General features: G+C 65.4%; 1 protein-coding gene across 1 annotated transcript; it reads right to left on the reverse strand.

The window, feature by feature from the left end:
- Positions 1-1,842: 1,842 nt before the first annotated feature.
- Positions 1,843-11,703, reverse strand: BESB_078090 (RNA pseudouridine synthase superfamily protein; the record flags this gene model as incomplete). Its single annotated transcript, XM_029366171.1, has 2 exons — positions 1,843-4,260; positions 4,753-11,703. 2 exons carry the CDS (start codon positions 11,701-11,703, stop codon positions 1,843-1,845), a joined length of 9,369 nt encoding a protein of 3,122 aa, XP_029217602.1.
- Positions 11,704-13,083: the final 1,380 nt, after the last annotated feature.

Consider the following 13,083-nt stretch of genomic DNA (forward strand, 5'->3'; position numbering starts at 1 on the left):
GCACCGGGTTTTCTGCTCTCGCCTCTGCGTGCGATACTTGACTGAGGCAAAATTCCAACATGCATGTGCCGCATGATGCCTGTCATGATCGGTCGTTGGCGTCCACGTATCTCAAAAAGACTCTGATCACCGGGTGCAGATTCGTTTTGAAGGGAACGCTGGATATTTTCCGATGCCGACATGATGAAAAGCCGGGACTGAGCTCGTGGGCGAACCTGTCCCAGGCGCAGCAAGAGCTGGGGCCCTGAGAAAACGTTTGGTTCCGCGGAGCCCTGCCCAGCAAGCAGCCCGCGGAACTCAGCACATCTCCGGGCGTAGCACCGGCCTTCAGCATCATAGGTGCGACTTTGTAACACGCAGAGAGCATACAACGGAAGACATCGCCGTTCACCGGGAACCCCCGTGCCTGCGTCCTTGTCGACACCCTTCAACCATAACAAGCAGTGAGCAAAGCGAGCGGGCAGTGGGCGAGCTGTCACGTAGGTTCAAAGGAAGACGACGCTCTTTTGCGCATTATCTCACTAGGCTGTCTGCCACTCTGCTGCAGTAGTCGAAAGCCCACACTGGAGCCGTTCTCCACATAAGAGGTCGTTCATCACATCAACTGGCACCCTCAGCCCCCTCGGGGACCTGGGAAGGAGCGGAACGCAGTCTCCTTGTATTCACACGACTGCTACCAGCGTCTGCAGACGCCCGTTAGCCTGGACAAGCAGGCACCACCTCGCCGATATTTCTCGTCTTCTTCGGCCGATGCCCGACCCCAATAGCAGCTTTCAGTCTTTCTCAGAGGCGTACGTGTGAACGAAACAGAGGGGCAGGGCGCCTGCGCCTTCCGTCGGATCCGCTTGAATCCACGAAGACTAGCACCTAGAAATTTTGCAGCCAGCGCGACATTCGTGTCTGACCCCTCGGCTCCTTCCAGCGCGCCGCGCCTGTATTCTAAATCACGCAGAGCTGATGCTGAACTGTGTATGTGCCCCGCTGTGCGGCGATATGTGCAGCGTGGTGCCCCTGAGAGGCCCCCTTTAGTAAGTGTGACAGCCAGTGTCGCTTCAGTTGGTGTCCGATTGATATTACATGAATCCCAAGAGGGTGGGATACCAGTGACCGCTTTCCGCCTCGTGGGCCATCTAGAACGCGGGGTGCGGACAAGCTGAGTCAGTGGGACACCAGAAACCTGTTTCCTCGCGGCGCTCCTCTCCAGCAGTGCTTCACCACCACTAACCAGTTGATTTGCTTCACAGCACGTCTCTGCTGTAGCCGCGTTTTACACTCGTCGTACGGAAACACAGTTCGATGCTCCCCACGCGGCCTCTGCGACCATGTTCGTCCGCTTGCACGGGCCCCCGCATCTTCAAATGCGAACCACGCACACGACGAAAAAGAACGATTGTGCTCTTCCTCTTTGGGGTCACACCTGAGTATTCTCTAGCCGCACACAGAGCTGTCATTCGCCTCAACACTCTTCACATGCAGACACGAATCGCCTTTCGTGCGCGAACCAGCACACCGACTCTCCCTCATGGCCTGCGAAGGGCGCTCCCATTCAGCTCATCCGTGCCTCAAAATCAGTACCTACAGACTCTTGCCATCGCGCTGTGCGGCACCTCATCCGTTGTCTCTTATCGTCGTTTTGGCGATCCCTCAGCATTGTAAAGTTGTTTTGATTTTGTGTGAATATTCAACGAAACGCCTTTTTACCAGAAGCATATGTGCCTGCCTCTGCAGCGGAAGTTGTTTTTTCGCTGCCACCGCCCTAGCATGCCGAATGATTTGCTCTCCCTCCGCAGCCGACGTCTGCCGTGGACGGCTCTTTGCCCCTGCGAATCTGTGTGTTTAGCCCTATTCGTCTGTCTTATTGCTTCTCACGAGAACCTCTTTGTACAGCTGTTTTCTGGGGCATGCGGCCGAAGACCCCGACCCAAGCTGCGCAGCAGAGCTCCCCGCTTCAGTTGCACTGAAGTGGCTCTGGCTGTCAGCCTTGCTGTCTCCTCTCTCCGCGTTTCTCGCCTCAGCGGTCTTCGAGTCTCCTCTTCCGCCCCCACAACTGGCGGTTCGCCCCAAAGACGAGAAGAGCTGGTGGTCAGAAGCGCTCGGGCCTCCTCGACTGCCTCCGCCAGCGCCCGACGCCCTGTGGCTGGTCTCCCCGTCGGCGCGCGAGCTCTCCGCGCGGAAAGTTCGAATGAAGGCGCCGCTCTCCTTGCCTCCGCCGAAACCGCGTAAGCTCCCCGAATTCGGCGCACCCGCGTGGGGCCCTGAGGGGGCCGAGCGAGGCCCGCCGAGAACCATCGCGTCGAGCGTCACCGGGAGTGGACGCCCCGCGGAGGACGCGCCGACCGCCGTCGCGGCGCCCAACACGGGGCCGGAAGCCGGCAGCACGCGGCCAGCGAACGCGAGCGAGCGCGAGGACGGTGCCGTGCCCGCGCCACCAAAGAACCGACTACTGCCCCCCGCTCCAAGCAGAGAACGCGAAGTGTTGTAAGGCGGGCTGCCGGACAAGCTCGAGTTCGTGCCCGCAGACGAACGACTTCCTGGCGTCCCGTCGCCGGAGGCGGTCGACGCCGCGGCTTGAGAGGCACTGGTCTGTTTCCACTCTAGCAGCAGGCCATCGTAGTTCCTGCCCTCTCCCTCCGCCTTAGATCCAGCGTCTCTCGCGCTGTTCCCTGCGCCGCCCGCGGAATCCGCCGAGCTGGCCGCCGACGCCGAGGCGCTCAACGAACTGTCTCCGAATCCGCGCGCGTGGCTAGCGTTCAGAGCCCGAGACGACGCCGTCCCCTCCCCCCCCCCCGCCAGCGCCGGGCCCCCACTCGACGTGCCCGAAACTCCTCCAGGAGCACCTCCGGCGCCATTCAGTCCGCTGCCGCGTCCATCATCATTTCCCCCTGCGGCATTACCCGCGCTCAGCAGGCCCGAGCCCGAGTTGGCGCCCACGGAGGCCGCACTCATGGCGCCCAGCGCGCTGGAGACCGCCCCTGCTCTAGGCTGCTGTCGCGCCGCGACTGCGGCTGGACCGCCGGGCGTCCCCAGCACGCCTTTGTGACTCAGCATGAGTGCTGAGTGGTGCGCGTGGAAGGGCGACCCCCCCGGGCCCAACATCGCCGTGGAGATTGGCGGCAGAAGCGGGACCAGGGGCGCTGAATGGCTGACGTTTTTCAGCGCGCCTGCGCCCACCTTGATCAGGGGAGGCCCGTACAGAACTGAGGACGGAAGGCCTCCCGGACCGGCCTTGTTGGAGCCCAACAGCAGCCCGCCGGGGCCGCCCGAAAGGGAGACCGACAGCGCCCCAGCCCCGACGAGGGACGACCCGTAGGGCGTGGTGCCGAGGGCGCCTGCCCCGCCCGGAGGCGGCGAAGACGAGAAGCAGCATCGAGAGGTGGAGACATTTCGCCGGTATTCCTGATTGTGCTGCTGCATGGCACGGCAGGCTGCATCGTAGGCCTTCTGCTCGGCCTCTGTGAGCGTCACCTGGATCTCAAGCTTCTCCGTGGAGCTCTTGCTGTCGCTCGACGAGGCCGCGGGCGCGGATCCCGCAGAGGCCCCCCAGGCCCGGGTGCCCGCGGGGGCGTCGCGGCCCGTGGGGGCCAGCGCGTCGCTGCGGGACGGGCGCGTGGTCGGGGCGCTGCGGCCCCCGGAGGCCGTTCGCGCGTTGCTGCCCTGGGGCTGCGGGGCCTGTTGGCCCGGCCCGAGCAGCAGGTAGTCCCGGACGGGGTGCCAGGCCTCGTGCATGGAGCGGACGACGCGGAGATGGCGGAGGGCGCTGAGGAGGTCGGCGCGGAGGGGGCTGACGAAGCACTGCGGCGTGTCGTTCAAGTCGCGGAAGGAGAGGCGGTGCTGGTGAAGAAAGAGACGCCGACACCACTGGAAGTCCTCGACTTGCTGCCCGTTGCCATATTTATCGTCGCTCACAAGGCAGTGCGGGCGCCCGGCCGCGTCCACTAGACTCTGCAGATGGACGCGGATCTGGTGCGTCCTGCCAGTGTGAATCTTCACCCAGTTGAGCGTGAACTGCAGCGGCATGTGGGTCGACGGATACCGCAGCTCCTTGTGCTCCAAATGCGCCAGCGGCTTAACCACCGTCAGCGAGGGCTGCCCCGCGTGATGGATGTACGACTGCAGCCGCCGTCCGTCAGTCGACGTGATGATGGGCGAGTCAATCACGTGGAAACCCTCCGCCAGCGTCCCGTGGCACAAACAAATGTACTCCTTGCTAATGTTGCGCTTGTGCATCTGGTCGCGAATCCACTGCCAAGCCTCCAGAGTCTGAAACAACACACCAGCCGCCACAAAAACGGTCACACCCCGCTGCTGAAAAGAAGCTAAAACGACGCACCTCCCCACATAAAAGACGCGGCGCGGCGGTGATTCACACAGCCCCGCCCGCACACTCAGACAGGATCCCACACGCGCCACGCACACTTCGCAAGTATGTCGCTGACTGGGCACGGCCGCTTGTGAGCGCGTCGGCATCGCCTCCGCGAGTTTTCTTTTTCATCTGTCGAAGGGTTCTAGGCAACACGCCGCAGGACAGCTACCGACACGACACAGACATCTGCACCTTCTAAACCCACGCCCCAAGCAGCTGCGCGCCTCCTTAGCCATTTACAGACATACCCACTTCATGCATCACGCACGCACGCAGATCTGCGCGATTTTAAAACGCACACACCCCACACGAAGAAAACATGACTAAATACATATATATATGTAAAATACAGTGTTTATGTGTGTGCGGTGGATTCGGAGGTAGCTTACTTGCGCGATGATGATTGGTCCCGACGTGTCGACGTCGAGTCGGTGCCCGAGGCCGAAGTTGCATTCCTTGAGTTTGCCTGTGGGGTAGTTGAACCGGAGACTGCAGTATAGGCCGAGGGGCTCGGGGCGCGAGGAGTTGACGATGGAGCAAAGTTGGCGAGATTCGGTTTGGGGGTCGTAGCGCACGTCGCTACAGTGCCAGCCAGGGGGCTTGTCGATGACGGTGAGGCCGTCGCCCTCCCACAGGACTTCGGGCTCTTTCTTCGGGCTCGCGAGCTCCTTGGGGAGCAGGGTGATGACTTCTTCCTCCTCGTCGCTGCAGTCGCTGTTGGCGCTCGAACTGCCCGTGGCCCCCGCCGCCGCCCCCCCTCCTGCGCTCCCACCGCCACTCGCGGCCGCGCCACAGGCGGCCGACGCGAGCGCGCCGGCTTTGCCGCCCTTGTCGGTCTCATCTCGAGCGCCCGAAGCCCCTCCGCCCCCTCCTCGCCCTGAGGCGTTGGAGGCGTCCTGTCGACCCCCGGAGCTGCCCAGGAGAGAACACGAATTCGCGAGCCGCGAGTACAAACTGCCGCCACTGCCGTTACTCGAGCTCGACGGCGGGAAGTCCATGATGAGCGACGCACTCGTGCTGCTGATAGTTGACATGCGCGACCCTGTCGAGCCCGTCGCCAGGCCGCTGCGCAGGGCGGAGCCTGAGGTCTGCGCGGGCGTTCGCCGAGCGCCTGCCGTGCCCTTGTCTTTCTCTTGCGCCTCTTCGGCCTCAGCCTCCTTGCCTCGCGCGCCCTCGGCCTCGTCCTCCTCCCCGCGCCCAGTCGACAGCGACGCGCCACCCGGCGCCTTGCCTTTCGCGTCTCGCCCTTCTCGGCCGGGGTCTCCGCCGCCCCACGGCTGCAACTTCGCGGCTTCCGCGCCGTCGGGCCTCGCCGCGCGAGAGGCGAAAGAACTCGGCGAGGAACCCGAGAGCGCAGACGCGCGGGAGGCAGAGGAGACAGAGGAGGCAGAGGAGGCAGCGGGCGCACCAGCTGCAGTCGTTTTGTCCGCCGACGAGCCTCTAGCAGGGGCCGAAGAGCCCGTCGCGCCGGATTTCGACTGCGCGTCTCCGCCCTCACGCTTCGCTTGCTCCACCTCCATAGACAGCTGCGAGCGCAGAGAACTACTGCCCCCGCTGTTGGCCGCGCTCCGGCCGCCCGCACCCCCGCGCGCCGCGGCGCTGCCGCCTCGACTGCAGACCTCGGCGTAGCTGAAGACTCGCCATCTCTCGGCGGAGGCTGCGGAGGAAGAGCCCGAAGCCTCCTCCCCCGCGTCCGCCCTCTGGCCCTGGGTCGTGGGAGTGGAGGACGCGACGCGCGAGGACGCGCTGCCCGCCCCCCCCCCCCGCGCCGAGACGCCTGCGCGTCGCCCAGGGGTGTCTCTACCCGAGGCCAAAGCGGACAGCGCAGACGACCGCGTATTCTCGCGCAGCGCCTGCCCTTTCTTGGGGGGTGCAGGCGACGCGAAAAACGAGCCCAGCGCACTCGCGGCGGTCTCCGCCGCCCCGGAGAGGCCCCCCGAAAGCGAGCCGCCCGCCACGCCTCGGCCGCGAGTCGCGGCGGCTCCGCTGCTGCCCTCGCGGGAAGCCGAGGAGGAGGAGACAGGCGCCGCCGCCGCAGGGGTCGCTGCGGTCACGGTTGGAGCCGCCGCCGGAGACGCGTCAGGCGCGAGGGACAGCGACGCCGACCGCTGCCCTGCACTCTTCGGGTCCGAAGCTCTCCGGATCTCAGGCGTAGTGGAGGCGAGTCCGCTCGTGGAGCTCCGCGCCTGACCCTGACTTCCGTCGCGCTCGCGTCTGCCGCTGCCCGAGAGCGAAGACAGGCGCGGCGTGCCTGAGGAGGGTCGGCGGGAGGCGTTGTTTGAGGACGTCTCGGAGTTGGAGGCCAGGGAGGCCGCCGGCGGAAACTCGAACCTCGAGGACGAGCTGGCGAGCACGCCCCACGCCCTCGAACTGTTCATCGAGGAGGAACTGGCGCCCGGCGGGGGAGGCAGGGGCGAAGCCATGGCCGCGAGAGAGGTGCTAATGGAAAAAGGCTCCCTCTGGCGTGAGGAGAAAGCCGAAAACGACGCGACTGACGAACTTGGTGCGGTCTTCGCCACCGACGACGCCTCCCCGCCAGCCGCCGTCTGCGAGGTGGAGAAGGAAGAGGAAGAAAACGACTTGAACATGCTGCCTTCTCTGCTTTTCCCGTCCTCTTCGCCTTCTCCACTCGGCGCTTCCCTTGCGTCTCCGGACTCCTTCGCCTGGACTCGCGGCGCCTCCTCGCCGTCGCCCTTGAAGCTCGACGGCGCCGCGGATGGCGAGCTGCCCTCCGGTGCGCTTTCTTCGCCGAGCGCCGCAGCGTGCTTTCTGGGACCCTTTCCTCGCTGCTCCCTCTCTGCGGCGGGCGCAGAAAGCCCCGCGCGCCCCTGCGAGGCCGCAGCCTTGCCTTCGCCTGACGGGCCCCCCTCGAAAGCATCTTCTCCGGCGCCTCCGCCACGTCTGTCTCCCTTTCGTGGCTCGACTCTATCGTCTTCTCGCGTGCCTCGCCCTCCGCTCCCCGCCTCGGCCTTGCCGCGGCCTGCGGCGCCCACGCCTTGACTCTTTGCAGTCGCGCCGTCGCCGCTCCTCTTGCCCCTCCGCGACGAGTCGGTTCCCCCGCCGGAGAGGGACGAGACGGGCGACGACGCGGGCGAGTCGCGGCCTCCAACGGAGAGCGAACTCTGAGGAGAAGTCGGCATCATCGTTTCTTCGGTCTGCACATCGACTGCAGCTTTCGAGGGGAAACTGCCGCACCGAGACGACGCGGCCCCCGACGGAGAGGCCACATCCCCGCTGCCTTCCTCCTCCTTGCTCGACGAGTTCCCCCCACCCAACGAAATCGCATTTCTCTCTTGGTGAAGCTGCGACGAACCCCACGACGAGGGCGACGCACTCGCCCTGTCGCGCTCGTCTGCCCTGTTTCTGTCTTCCTTGACGCCTGGAGCCTCGGCCGCACGGTCGTTTCCAGCCTCGTCCCGGCTTTCTCCACTGCGGTCTTCCCCCGCCGAATTCCGCTTGCCCTTCTCTCTCTTCTTCTTCTTCGCATCCCCTGTCTCGTCTCCCTCCTCCCTGCGCTCCTCCGGGCCGCGGCGCCCAAGGCCGCCCGCGCCCTGGTTCGCTCCCTCGCCTGCGTCTCTCTCCTGATCTTCTGCGAACAGGCGGGGCCTGTCTCTTTCTTCTGTGCCCGCTAGCCGCCGTTCGTACTCCTCGCCCCCCGCCGGGGCGAACCGCGCGGACGGCACATGCAGGCCCTCGAGCTCTCTCTCCCGCAGCGACCTGCCGTCGCGCTTGGAGCCCAGAAGGGAGGACGGCCTCGCGCTGCCGTCTTCACTTGTCTTCTCGTTTCGGTTCCGCTCGCCTCCTCGTCCAGCCCCCTCTGGCGAGAGATACGGCGAGTTCGAATACGGCGACGCCGCGGGAGTCCCTGCGCCCAGCTCTGGAGGCGCCGTGTTTTCTACCAAAGCCGGACTCGCGCGTCGCGAAGCAGGCGAAGCAAACGGAAGCGGAAGCAGGCCTGCGCTCTTTTCCCGCTGGTCGTCCGCCTCCGCTCTGTCGCACAATGCCCGGGGGTCTCTCTCGCCCAAGAGCCGTCTGTGAGGGGCGTCGCCGCGCGCGTCTCCCACGTCCCCGCCGCCGGGCGGTCGGAGCGGAAGCGGCGCCGCCCCCGACGGCGCCAAAGGCGGGAAGCCAGGCAGCGGATGCGGCGCGGTAGAGGAAACGAATGGAGAGGTGGCGCTGTGCGAGGAGTATGACGACCCCTGTCTGGCCTCGCGAGCCGCGAGAGGGGGGTCGTTAGAAAAGGCCTGCCTCATCATTATGGCTCTCTCCTCTTCGCTCTCTCGACGAACCACCGCGTTCGCGTCGCGCAAGCCGTCGACCCCCTCGCCTTCGCGATCCTGACGTCCCGTCGTTTCCAGCAGACGCAGCGAGCCTGGCGAAGGAAACCCTCCCGGCGCCTCGACAGAACAGTACGCAGAGGCATCCGAAAAGAACCCGTCGCGGACGCCCCCCCCGCCCCGCTGTTCGGGCGCGCCTGTCGCCGATGAAGAACAAGGCGACGGATGGCTGAGGAGGGGAAGAGACGGGGGCGCCTCGTCGCAGCCTGGCTTCCCCATGTGCATCGGGTGTGGGAAGGGCCCGCTGAACCCCACAGTGTGGGGCGGCGTGGGCGGCACGCCGTCGCCAGGGTACTCCGTGTGCTTGTGCAAATGCTCACGTTCTTCGTTTGGAGACGCCAGCGGCAGGCGTCGCTTTTTCTCTTCCAGCGTCTCTCGCGGAAACCCGCCAAGCCCTGGGGGCCCGACCACCGGGGCCAGCAGCGCCGCGCCCTCTTGGTCACGGTCCCGCCCGTGAAACTCGGGCTTCAACGCGCTCCCTGGGTCCACCTTGTTGCCCAAGGCGCCCGCAGGGCCGCCCGTCCCGCGCGCAGGCCCGTGCAGCTGCGAGTGCATCACTGAGTGCGGAAACAGCGCCCCGTCCGGGGGGCAGCAGCCGTAGGCGGCTGAGGGCAGAGCGTGGGAGTTCGGAAGACGAGACGACGGCGAGGGCCGCGACCCCATGAAGAAGGGGACAGGCGCGCCCGAGCCGTCCATGCGGTGGGGTGGGAAGCACACGCGACTGTTGAAGCATTCGGCCTCCCGCGCCGGCACGCCGCCCTGTTGAAGGCTAGCCTGGAAGGCGCCGGGGTCCTCGCGCCTCTCGCCTGATCCACTGGGCGCAGGGCCTTGTCCGCCCCCCGGCTTCTTCTCCTCCCCCTCGCGGTCCCAGACGCCTCCAAAAGGCGGTGGTGGAGACATGTAGAAAGGCCCGTCTGCCTCGCCCTCGCGTCGCCCCTGCGCGTGGGTGTGGTGATGATGCACATGCACAGCAAAACCTCTCTCCGCTTCGCCGTCGTCGCCACGCTCTCTTCCGCCCTCTCCGAAGCAGCCTACGGGCACCGGGTCCCCGGCGTAGACGCCCGAGTCCAGTGGGGGGCCGCCAGGGCCCGCCTGGGCGGGAGTGAAAAATGGCGGAGAGGAAGACTGGCGAGGCCGCGACGGTGGTGGATAGAACGACGAGCACGAGGGGGGACGACTGCCGGAGTCTGAGGAGGAAGACAGCGGAGTTTGTCCTCCGGTGCAGTGGTGTTCGCTGTAGGGCCCCCTAGCGGACGCCTGGGGAGGGTAAGGGTACTGCTGATCCACGTTCTCATGATTAACGCACGACGCCATGTGCGGAGGATGCCTCTCCTCGCCCACGCCACCTTTCCCTTCTCTTCCTGAGCGCCCGCCACCTTCTTCGCGCTCGCGCATATGCATCAGCTCGTCGTGTGAGAAGAAGTACGACGAGGGCAGAGGAAGACGCGCATGTGGGCCTTCGTGCCCCGCCCCCGGGCCAGGTGCCCCGTCTGCACACCGGTCTCGCCTCACCGCCCCGTCGCCTCGCCAGACCATGTCCCCTGCGGGCTCGAGCGGCTTCCCGTCCTCCGCGGGACGCATCGCTGGCGGGGGAAACATCCCCGGCAGGCCGCGATCGCTGTCGCCTGCGGGGGCAGGGAATCCCGGCAAAAATGACCCGCACGAGTGGGGGTTGAGGCCCCGGTGGGGCCTCTGGGGGTCGCGCTGGTGCGGGGGGACGGGGTGGTCGAAGTGAGGGGGAGGGGCCAGCGGGGCGGCGTAGGGCGGCGCAGAGAAGGGGCGGAGCTCGTCTTCGCGATCGAGGGGGGGCGGGTGCCTAGCTCCCACGAAGAAGCCGCCCGCGTGGTGCTTGTGAAAGGCCTCCCGCTCAGCCTCTTCTTGACTCAGCAGGGGAGGCGGGCGGCCCTGCCCTTCCTTCGGCCTCGGCCTGTCTTCGCGGTCGTACGCCTCCGCACACTTCAGGAAGGCTGGGAAGTGCCCGGGGCCCCCGCAGTCGCGCAGGAGGCCCCCGTGGGGACCAGGGGCTCCCTCGCCCCGGTGGAGCATCCGCTCCGCGACCGGCGCGGAGAACTCGTCGGGGTGTCGCGGCGGAGGGAACGACGAGGTGAGCATTCGGTTCGGCTCGTCTGCCCCCCCCACGCCTGCCCGCTTCCTTCCGTCCTCCCGCATCTCGCGAGCCTCGTCCTGCTCGCCCTTGGGGTGGCCGTACACGCCCCCTGCTGGGGCCTCTTCGCGGCGCGCAGGGAAGGCCTGCGGCGGCCCGTGGTAGTGGTGGGGGAATGGCGACTGAAAGTGCGACGATGAGGCGAGAGCGGGACCGAAGTTCGCGTCTCGGCGCCCGTCTTCTCTCCCGTCATCTTCCCGCGGCCCTGCCCCCCCACCGAGGCGCCGCTCGTCCTCCGGCACGTCGCAAAAGACCTGGCGATCTTCTCGCTGCAGCGCATTCACTTCCCTGTTCCGCTCGGTCTCCCTCGCGCCCGCGTCTGGCATGTGGCTCGGAGGGAAGAAGGGCATCCCCTCGCCCGCAGCGCCGCGGTAAGGCTTCGGGTAGTGCGGCAGCTGCCTGTCGAGCTCGGGCTCGGCGCGCTCGTCCCTCGCGTGGGCGCCGTCGCGGTCACAGTCGTCGAAGAGCAGGCCCGCGCGGAAGCCAGGGGGCGCGCCGGGGACTGCAGAGGGCGCGAGCGGCGGAAAGAAGGGCTTGGAGGAGGAAGCAGACCCTGCCGGAAGCGCAAAAGGCGGCCCCTGAAGATGCGACGCCAGCGGCATGCCTTGAGGGGGGGGGCAGGAGGGCGGGGGCAGGGCCGCGAAGACACCTTCCTTCCCCTCGACCCCGCGCTCGCTCTCCGCCCCCCCCAGCGGCCGCCCCCCCGTTGACCCTTCGCCGAAAAAGCACCCGCGGGACGTCTCGCTCCACTGCTCGTCTGCTTCGCGAGTCCCTGAAAAAGACGGCGGAGGAAGCGGGGGGCACGAAGACGACGCAAAGTGCTGCCCCTGAACAAACATCTTCTCGATCGCGCGGTCGCCCGTGGAAACAACGTGTGCCTCGCTGTAACGCGTCGAGCTCTTCAGGCCCGCCGCGAATGCCCCCCCTCGACAAATCGCACCGAGAGGAAAGCCAAACAAACCGCTAAGGCCTCGGTAAGGCTGCGCCACGCGCCGGCGGAACACGGAGAAACGGGAAGCGGCGAGAGACGCCGAGGCAAGGATGACAAGAAGACACACACGAAAACGGCAAAGCCCACAAGGCGAAAAACACAAGCGGAGGTACCGGCAACCAAGAAAGCCAAAGAGAATGAAGCGCGGCGCCGGCGCGTGACAGGCGTCTTCTTGAGAGAGTTAACCTGAATCATGCGCCATCTTCGCGCCGCGCAACGGCAGCACGAAAACGTGGAGTCGCGGTTCTCCGCGCGCCTCAACAAAATGAAGACGCGCTGACACGATGTGATAGACCACAGCAACAGAAGAAAACGACACAGCAGCACCCAGACAACGAGCCGAAAACCGACGGAAGAAAAGCAACTCAAATCAACTCGCAGACGAGAAAGACACAGTCAGCGACGGGCTAGGTTATGGCTACTAGCACCTGAAAAGATGCTTCCCAAAAGGACTCTCCACGCGGAAAAGTGACCGCTCACTTCTCTCGCATTCACTTCTTTTTCGGAGAGGCAGGAAAACTAGGGAGACTGGACAGGAAGCAGCGATAGCGAAGCGAAACAAACAAGGGAAGAACCGGAGCACAGCGGAACAGGAAGACTTCTGAGACTGCAGACAAGAAACGAAAAAGACGACGGATAACGGAGTAACAAAAAACGAAAGAAAGAGACGAAGAGTCAAGACGACAGCGCAGCGGACGCAAACGCCGAGGCAGGCTATCACGCCGGATGATCTAGAGCGACTCTACAGGCACTATGATCAGTTACTCGAACCCCATGCCGGTAAGAAAAAAAGCCGAAGATGACCTGCGATGTTTGTCCGCTCGGGAGGAGGGAGAGATAAACCAGACAACTGGGAGCCACGAGTCTAGAGTGAAATGAAGAAGACAGTGCGACCGCGATGCATGCACAAGCAAGAGATGTCAGGAAAGAAAGACAATGAAGACGATATGCTTTGCATCAGCCAAGGCGAGCGGCGAAAATAAGGAAGGGAAACGAAAGAAGAGAAAGTCCCGGCGGACAGGCCCAGTGCAGAGGAGCGAGAGAGAGAGCGAATATACCCGAAGCCAGAGACAGACGCCACCGCAACGCTTGCGGCCGCGGGGATGGCAAACAGGAGAAAAAAGTTCCCTCTATCCTCTCGGGGTGTTCTGAACTCGTCCTTAAGCACGCCCTCCGACCGTCCCCTCTGCGGAGTACAAAGCAGCGCCCCGTATTCTTGGCGGCGGTT

The sequence above is a fragment of the Besnoitia besnoiti genome, chromosome VII, assembly GCF_002563875.1.
Source record: "Besnoitia besnoiti strain Bb-Ger1 chromosome VII, whole genome shotgun sequence".
In the NCBI taxonomy this organism is placed as follows: domain Eukaryota; phylum Apicomplexa; class Conoidasida; order Eucoccidiorida; family Sarcocystidae; genus Besnoitia; species Besnoitia besnoiti.